Consider the following 9,606-nt stretch of genomic DNA (forward strand, 5'->3'; position numbering starts at 1 on the left):
CATATGTGCATTGCAGTAAATGCATTTTGGAGCCATCATGTCTAGTTAACAGTGTTAAACGTAGTTGCCATTCGGATGTGCAGAACATAGCAAACTGGTTTTATTACATAACTATGAATTTGTTTGCAGCTGGGTCCTAGCTAGGCAAAACAGATGCTGTAAGATATAAAAGGATTAAACTGTCTTGGTTACATGCCCAACATTTTGCTAAGTATTTTATGTAGCATCATCTGGCACACATTAATTACGTTGTATTATTACTGGTTTAGAAAACAGTTATAAATAAGAAGCCATTTTTTCCTGCTGCTTTGAACTTGGAGCAAAATGTTAATACTAACAGCAGCATGTTAAGTTTAATATTTATCATTAAATGAAAGCCTAAACAATTACCTGAGTAATGTCTGCTATCTTTCAAAGGGTCCTTCTCAGCAGGAGTTGACATCTGAAGGTCCCCACTAAAGTATGTTCTGAGAATCTCCAGTAAATTGGCTGATGGCAGCTTTTACTGTGCACTGAAGAGTACTTTAATTGGAAAGCCAAATGCCAAATTAATCACAGATTAAAATATCAAGCTGCTCAGTTCTCTTTGTAAAATCAGAAATACTCTAAAAATATTTTTGTGAAGGTGAATTTTCTCCAGATTAAAGCCAAGAGCTATATAACGAGTGAAGAGTGCTCTCAGATCAGGTTATTTTAGCAGGTTTTCATATTGTAATAGAAATAACTGCAATTAAAACTCGAAAACGAGGACAACTTTTACTACAGAAAAAGTGTAATGGCAAATATTCTTTAAAGAAAATGAAAGACATTTAAGTAAGTCCTAGAATCTCATCTAGTCTGAAGGTATATAATTTCTCTAATGTATGACGTACCCAAGTGCATTAACTTCGTGGACTTAGATGTCTTGTATACACTTAGCTATGTTACCTATGTATCACATACAGTTCTGTGGCCTCTAAAACCATTAATCTGAACACCTTGTAATCATTAATATATTTGTTCTCACAACATAGTGGTGAAATATTTTCTCTAATTTTAAGATTATGAACAGAAAAATAAATAATTACTTTGGGAATGCATAACAAAACAGAAGCAGGAGTCAATTTTAACATTAAAAGTCCTTTGTTTATCATCTTAATTTGGGTTCTTTTATAACTCTGACAAGTAAAAATATTTGGGTGAATAGGGAAGCATACCTAAAGGAACCTTCTGTCTTCCAGCGCACAACACGGTAAGTCACATAAGAAGCAGTCTTAGAAGTTAATTTGACTTTATTTGAACAGAATACAGTCATCTAGAAAACAAGCTAACTCTCTTTTTTAAACACTGACAGATGCAAGAGACAGCACAGGTATTACTAAAGAAGCAGTAGTTTCATTATCTCTTAAACTACCTAGAATAACAAAACACATTACAATTTATTAGGACAATCTATTTGTGAATACTTGCCCTAACAAGTTCTATCATGCATTCAAGTGAGATATAAACTATCCAGTCTTTAAGTTTACTAACATCCTATTATGCAAACAGTTTCAAGTAAATACTTTTACCTAATTGAAAAATCTGTCACCTTCCACAGCACCACATGAAGTTCTGGTGTTAAAATAACATTTAATCCACAGCAATAGCTAAATATTTGAAATACTTATGTAATACACTGTAAACTCTACGTAAACACTACGTACACCAAAAAAAACCATACAAAGAACAGGAAGATCATTTTGATTAGCAAAGACAACTCAAATGTATCGCCAAAATCATTTTTCTGTTCTTACGACTTATCCCCAAACCACTCCCAGTAAAGGCACAAAAAGGTGGGGTTTTTTTTTTTTTTTTTTAAAACACACAAAGCCAGAATCAACACAATAGGCCTATGCAGTCAAACACTGCTCTATTTCTAGGAAAAACAGGTAAGGAACTTGCATCAGTGTAGGGATGTCCCAGGAAGATTCTAGTCAATAAAAGATCTCCAGCACCTGCTTATTGTCCTAGGTTCAAATGCAGAAAAGAACCAGAAATTAAGTTTAGTTTAGCAGAACTTTACTGTACATCTTGGATACGAGTGCCAGCTAGAGTTACTTGCCTATGCCAAGGCAGTACTGAGGCTCATCTCACAATCAGCTATTCATGGCACTTAGTAGAGATGGCGTTTTTTAAATTAAATTGATTATTGTTCAAAAATTATACTCATAAATTATTTGACAATACTTTTACTTTCAGTAAACAAAACCTTTAAATAAATAGATCTTTTAAAATGTAGCACAACTACACAACTTACCACAATGCTTCAATACACAATGGAGTACAGATCAGAAAATTATTTAAATCATACTGACCTTTGATTATTACAGTATCTAAAAAGTTCTCCTTTACCAACCAATGATGCAATGATGCAGTGTTTGGCAAAGAAATGTTATTGGTAATTCTTTAAACAAAGATCCAAATATATTTGTTATCCCCTTTTTGTTAGAAACAGAAGCACTTAAGAAAAAATATTTTTATAAATCTATATCCTAAGCTATCTAATAATACTTCTACTAGTATACTAAACAAATTGCCTTGCATGACTTATATACACTGATGAACCCAGACTCAGATGCTCTAATGGTTTCCTGGAAGACAGAAAGCATTGCTGGAGTCTATCAGATTCTGTTTCAAGTGATCTTTGAGAAGTTAGAAAAAACTCCATTTTGGCATTGCTGCTTTTAGGGCGTATTCCAAGTACTTGTATAACCATCATCAGTGATCTAGAAATCTGCAAAAGATGCTGATATATTGCATTCATGGTATCAAAAAATAAGAAGATTGAGCACTGAATTTTCTACATAAAAATGGAGCTTGAGGTATTTATACAACCCTTTATAATGGAGATTAAAACTTACCCCTTGCATGTTGTCTGCAACTATTCACAACTTCTTACGTGAAATATCATTCCTATGTTATTATTTGGAAGATCTACTGTTGCACAAGGTGCAAATAAAACTCAAGTCTAACTTTTATTAGCTATAAAATTTAAATACTAACAAAGTATTGTCCAAGTTCAGTACAAAAGACTAAAGCAATTGGCCTGCACTGAGACTTAGAAAATGAACAAGCAGGTCCTGCAGCCTGCACAGAACCCATGCCACCCCCCCACCGCTCTCTGCACAGAGGTTGCCAAAGCGAGTGCCGTATATCTACGCAAGCTGCAACACAGACACCTCAAGTCAGATTCCTTCCCTCTGTTCCCAACAGTGAATCTTACAGCAATGAGCTCAAAAATGGGTTTTGTTGAGACTAAGGGTAATTTCTGGCCATGTTGACAAAGTACATTGTATCAGTCAAAAATGTCTCGGATAGATTAAAAATAATAGAACACTTTATGGATTCACTCCATTTCTTTAAATGGTTTTATTAAATCCTGTAAACAACAGATATCCTTTAGGGTAAAAAAAAAAAAAACAAAACAAAACCAAAAATCTACAAGACAGACACAATCCAGGGTTGGCACAAAGGTGCTGGATCACCAGTGTCACAGTTGAAATTCAGCAGGTAAGGCCTCTCATTTAAGCATGTCACTCAAGTGAGTTTTTCAGTTTGCTTTTGATAACTTTTTGATAAAGGGTGCAAAATAATTTTCAGTAACTTGTTTTCATCACCTCTATTAACTCCAGATTTTTTTTTTTTTTTTTTTTTCAGAAATAGAAGAGGGTTTTTTTATCTGAAAATCATATTATTTTGCATTCAGTATAGGGACAATCTTAACAAAAATTATTGTAATTTCTAATTCATGCACAAATATGATGATTTCTCAAGTGGTTAACTGATTAGTTTTCTAGACTGTTGTCTGCCAGAGAAGGGAACCAAATTCTCTGGGGAAGTATCAGCAACTCTAAATATAAAACCTCTCCATTTCCTTTCAGGATAAAATGTAAAATAGTCAACATGGCCGAAAATCATGCACTATTTTATTTACCTATTTGTATTTTGACAAGATAGCTTAACATTTTTATGTGGCCTTTGTAAAATGTCTTTCTAGTTTGTGTGAATACAGCTAGTGTTATATGATTAATTTCTTAGAAAACACATGCACTCATGAAAGGCTATGATAAACTGAACACATTTGCTACAGGGCCTGTTTAAAACACTACTGCTTGCAAGACCATCAGTTTGACATAGCCCGTTATAGAACAAAATAGGCCAAAACTAAAACTTGGCATGCCAGCACACTTTAATTCTGTATTTGTGAAATGATTTTTCTAACTTAGGAGCCCTTTTCACTACTTTAAAAGGAAAACCCACACATACACACAAAACTCTAACAATTCTAACACCATATTTGTTCTTTACCAACTAGCATATACCTTGTTTTAATGGTTTAAAGCGATTAAATCCTTCAAGATTGTGCATATCCAGGCATTACTGAGGAAATAAAGACACCCATCACTATTCTTCTTAAATTTTATTCCATAATAAAAAATAGAAGATGAAAGAAATAAAGTGTTCAAGAATTAAAGCAATTATTGGTCAATGTAAGGAGCAGTAAACTAATTATCTGAATGACAATTAAGGACCTGGTTCATCAAAAGTAATTCTGGGTCCTCCATAAGCTGTAGGCTTCTACAAAACAGAAACCCAGATTATCTTTTACTGAAGCAGGTCCTATATTATCTACAGAACACTTGATTTCATATTCTATTTATCCTTCTCTTTTTGTTCTTTCTCCTTCTTTTCACGTTCAGCTTTTGCTTCCTCCTCCTCATGTTGTTTTATCAACTGTTCCACCTCCTTTTGCTTCAGAACCCTTATCACTGTCTTTCCGTTCTCTCTTGTCAGTGTTGCAATTTCAACTGAAACATATGGAACAGACAGCGGTGTTACATTTTGTCCTTTAGAGAGAGCAATCATCATAAGGGTAAGATTTGGGGTTACAACTGACAAGGAAGCAGAAGGCTCTTGTCCTGCCTCTATAGAGAAGCTTGACTGGCAAGCCAGATGGCAGCAGTCCTTTTCTGCATCAGCATACACAAGTGCATTAATACCTCTCCAGTGATTCTTCTACCAGACACGTAGCCATTTCTGCTACTGCGCTAATACAGCCTACAATTCCTAAACTGTGGTCTACCCCCTGGAGCTGACCAAGGTGGATCATCCTCAACTAAGCTATCTGCATGCCTCTTAGGTTAAGGCTGAGAGCTGCTGCATCTTCTGAAAATTTTTTCACATGACAACTAAAAATCCAATCAACCACATCTAGTGTATGTACATTTGCTACATTTTCTTTTTTTAAGCAAAGGGTGTTATCCCGTTTTAGCGAACTGCTTACCTTTCTCTGCAGAGAGTTTACTAACATCCATGGTTTTGTTAAGAACCTTAATGGCTAATGCAAGTGCAGTCTTTAAGGTCATTTCTCCTTCTTTGTAGTCTTGCTTTAGCATTGACACAGCTGCCTATAAATTTCACAGAAATTAAAATGGTATCTTTGGGCAATCAACCAAACAGTTGCTTTTTGCAAGATAATATCAATACATGAGTAACAGCAGTGTTTCTACAGTTATCTACTTCTGCTCTGCACTAGTAATCAACAACTCAGTTTAATTAGTACAGTGCAATTTACACTTTTTTTTGCTTGACTTTGAGAGGAAAAACCCCAGAACTTACAGCACTGTTGTTCCCAATGCATGTAGCTTTCCACCCTCCATAATTTCCACTAGGATCACTTTGATACAGCTGAAATCCATAATGCTTATCCCAGCCAATATACAGCAACGAAACACCAAAAGGACGTTTTCCTGTTGAAAAGAAGGCTATTAGCAATCTAAATTTAGTAACAAGATTGGTCATGAGTGACAACTATTTTCTTTGATTTCTTTTTTCAAATCTATTCCTGTGAACTAGGATTTAACAGACTGTTCTGCACTTCTGTTGCTTGAGATAAGCACGCCAGCATTTCTTTCTAAGTCATGGGGGGGGAGGCAGCAGAGATTTATTTCATTTAACCCTAAGAGCAACTCATTTCTGTCTCCACAAATTGCAATTTCTCATCTCAGGACTTTAAATCAAAACTTAATATTTAAAGTATGTAGCTTAGCTGTTGAAGTGAATAACTTAACAGCATCAAAAGCCAGGTACATAAAAAGGTCATTCTTTCACACTACATATATGTAAAATAGCAGAATCATCAGTTCACGTACTAAGGAACACTACTTACAACACCATGTCTCTTGATCCACAGAAATAGTATTTTTTGAAGTGTTACACTATTGATACCCCTGCATATAGTCTCATTTGTGATTCATTGTGCCATTATGCTGGATGGGCCCAAAACGTTGAAAGGTTACAAACAATTCTTTGCTGGTCTTTTGAAGGCATTCACTAAGTCCAAGAGCATGCAAAGCATTCTATGCAATAGGCCAGAATCTCAGCCCTCAGTTCCTCAATTGCTAAAAAGTAGCACCTTCAATAGCAAAACCATAACAGTGACTACCCATTCCCCTCTAAAATTTGACTATTGTTTTTCTCGGTATAACTTTGTCATGGAAGAATTTGGTAGAACTGTCCAGAGACTCAGATGCTTCAAATTATGTAACAATCATTCTTTAGACATTTAAAAGCACAATGGTTCATCACATTTCATTACCTCCAAACTGCGTGTAAGCCTGCTTGATATCACATAGTGCTGTTACCAGTTGTTCACAAGGAATGGGCTCTTGATACTGTAACAAATACCTAGTAGGAAAGACAAAAAAACAGTTTTCAGAACTTGATGTGCTGACAGTATCCTGTACCACATTTAACAAGAAACAAGTTCCTAAGGTAGAGCCTCTTCAATCTAGCCGTTTTATTTCAACCAACCTACTTCTGCTCTACTAAATACACATTCATTTCCATTTAATACATAACCAGAATTGAATCTGACAACACAGGCAAGTAAAAACCATGTTAGCTATCAGCAGACCTACCTCTGTGCAATCAGTCTCAGTTCATTTGTTAGAACATTGGCATCTGAAGTTATTCCTGCAACACTGCAAGCCATATCCCTGCAATAAAAGCATACAAATTAACTGCATTCCCATCAATCTCCAACAACTGGACACGTCTTCAGACAGTGGTTCAAGCACAACGCCTACTGTTGGGCTTTTCTGATCAAAACTACACAGCTGCCATATAAAACAGGTTCACCCGCTCCTGCCTTTAGGTACACCAAAAATAATATCTAACCACTTTGTAAGAGCAGAGGTGGACAGCAAAAAGTAAGCAGGTCAGTATGTCAGTTACACATATAGTTCTGAGAAAAGGATCATGCCAAAGATGATTAAGTCCTGAGTGTCTTCACAAGAGCCATTAGCTACATACAAGTGCCTATCTGGAGGCCACCTGACACAGCACACCAGGATACTGAAGGAGCCACACAGATGTGACAGGCCTTCTGTGGAAGCTGCTGCCTGACACGCTGCGTTTGTGTAACTGAAACTTAATCTTGATTCGATCATAAGGAAATTAAGTGCTTCACATCCTTCGTTGTTTCGTTAGCTCTAAGATCTCTTTTGCCCAATTTGATATTGCTACCAGCTTTCACTACACAGAAAGGATTCAAGAAAAATAATCCAGATTATTTTTTCCAAGTGAATGTAAACATTTTTCAGAAGATGGAAGGGCTGGCCTAGACAACTACTCCAGTGCGCTATTACACTGCCTCTTTAAAAATCCTGTACTTCCTACAGTTCTAGCTGCTTTCAAGATCAACACAGAACAGGAGGCTAACAGGATGAAAAGCTATTTGTGTTTCATGTGCACCTTCTGGCAGGGATGAAGTTCTACCTCCCTTATAGGCAAGAGAGCATAATATATAACACTCTTCGCTCTGACATCACAAATTTAACTTCCAGAGAGCTAAAAAGGAAATTGTAATAGGGAGATATATCATCTCTGCTACAATTGTGGCAAAGAAACCCAAGGTGTGTTTTACCTAACTATCTTGTTCTCTTTGAATCACAAAAGAAAAACAAAGACCTAGAAGAGGATGCTGAGCTGAACTAGCATGGTCATTTTTGTGTGCATTCTTTACTCTGCCCCCCTCCAAATGGTATTTTGTGAAACTGAGAATTCCCAATTTTAACTGCTGCAATAACGTTAGCTTGTCTGGGGAAGTACCAACAAACAGGCTATTTCACCTAGAAAATTCTCCTAGAGATTAAAAAAAAAAAAAGCGATGCTTCTACTTTAGAAGAACTACTGAAGCGAACAATGACAAAACAGTCATACCTGTCTAAAACGCTGAACAAAAAGAAACTAACACTTCAAATAAAATAAACCCGGGTTCAGTGCTAAAATGTCTGAATAACAGCAGTGTTTTGTTACTGATAACATCACTGGACATCTGATCATCATTTCAACTTACTCATTAAGTTTGTATATTTTCTCGGAGAAAAACACTTCATCAAGAAGCTTGTGAATGTTGCGTCTCTCCGCTGCTAGCAAAACACCATCATTTGCTAGAATTCCCAAGCAAGTACCTGCATGACCAATTGCTTCCATTGCATACTCAACCTGGTACAAGCGACCTAGGAAAGGATTTAAATCAGTAACATCAAAAAAGTAACACTGAACAGGACAAAGTATGCAAGATGACTTAAATTTGCAAGAATCTGATGGATGCTCATTGTATGACCTAGTCTTGACTTCTTCAGTCTGTTACCAGGAGATAGTAAATTAACCAGTTGAAAAGGAGGAAGGAGTCAGAAAAGGAAAATCCACAAATCTGATAAGGTAATACAGGGCATCTCCAACGTGGAGAAACAACCCCTTCTTTTACAAAAAAAATAAAATCTACGGAACTCTCTGCTGCAGTAATATGAGCAAAAATGGATTTTCAACGATCAAAGAAAATATTTAATACTTCATTTTGAGTCCATCCCATCTAAAAGAAAAAAAGGAAAACACGGTTTGTACATACTTGTTCCAGCATGTGTAAGAATAACAAGGAGAGGTGTGATTGCACCAGCAGGATATTATGCATTCTCGGGGGGATGGAGGAACAATAGCAAAATTCATCTGCACTCAAACAAAAGATGAATGGTGAAGATTTGCTCAAGTTATTTCAAAAACATGGCAGGTGGTATTACTCAGTAATGGGGCACGGTCTCGTTATTGCTTGAAGTAGAATGAATTTGGAAGTTGCCACTTTGGACCTTTGATGTCCTTACAGAATTGGGTGCTACTTCTAGTGGGTAGATGGGATTTCTGTAACACATATATAGGTGGAAACATGCTATAAACAACCAACCTTTGTACAAGTAGTTTATTACTTAAGTTTTGAGAGGCTGGATAGAATAGTCAGAGTTTACTTGAAAGCATGGGCTTAAAAAATACCTTCTGGAGAAAATATGGTAGTTCTGGAGTCATATCTTCGAGACTGTAAAAAGCAATAGCTAGTTAACTTTCATCGTTCTCTTGTCAGAAAGCAACCTTCTAAAATTAGCCGCACTCCGACCCGCATATAAAAAGCCCCGGTCGCTTCGTGACCTCAGTTTGGCACCCACGGTACGGCAGTAACGCCGCCAGCACCACACGCGCGGGCCTGGCCCACGGACCCCGCTGTGCCCACACCCCCGTCCCCGCAGGGGC

At 36.6% G+C, this 9,606-nt stretch overlaps 1 protein-coding gene across 1 annotated transcript; it reads right to left on the reverse strand.

Annotated features, from left to right (window-relative positions):
* Nucleotides 1-4,192: 4,192 nt before the first annotated feature.
* On the reverse strand, nt 4,193-9,581 carry PSMA4 (proteasome (prosome, macropain) subunit, alpha type, 4). Its single transcript, XM_010571663.1, has 7 exons — nt 9,352-9,581; nt 8,381-8,543; nt 6,942-7,019; nt 6,620-6,708; nt 5,641-5,771; nt 5,306-5,429; nt 4,193-4,829 (listed from the first exon to the last, which is right to left on the reverse strand). The coding sequence occupies exons 2-7, from the start codon at nt 8,515-8,517 to the stop codon at nt 4,675-4,677; spliced, it is 714 nt and encodes a 237-aa protein (XP_010569965.1). The 5' UTR covers nt 8,518-8,543; nt 9,352-9,581; the 3' UTR covers nt 4,193-4,674.
* Nucleotides 9,582-9,606: the final 25 nt, after the last annotated feature.

This window comes from Haliaeetus leucocephalus, unplaced genomic scaffold (assembly GCF_000737465.1).
Source record: "Haliaeetus leucocephalus isolate CR32 unplaced genomic scaffold, Haliaeetus_leucocephalus-4.0 Scaffold339, whole genome shotgun sequence".
Classification (NCBI taxonomy): Eukaryota; Metazoa; Chordata; class Aves; order Accipitriformes; family Accipitridae; genus Haliaeetus; species Haliaeetus leucocephalus.

What these genes read in the sequence shown, in the direction of transcription:
- PSMA4 (XM_010571663.1), bottom strand. Translation starts at nt 8,517, where the DNA reads ATGGAAGCAATTGGTCATGCAGGTACTTGCTTGGGAATTCTAGCAAAT. An exon ending in AAAATATACAAACTTAATGA is followed by an intron (nt 7,020 to 8,380) that starts GTAAGTTGAAAT and finishes CTTTTATTGCAG; the next exon opens with GGATATGGCTTGCAGTGTTG. An exon ending in CTGAGACTGATTGCACAGAG is followed by an intron (nt 6,709 to 6,941) that starts GTAGGTCTGCTG and finishes CTTTCCTACTAG; the next exon opens with GTATTTGTTACAGTATCAAG.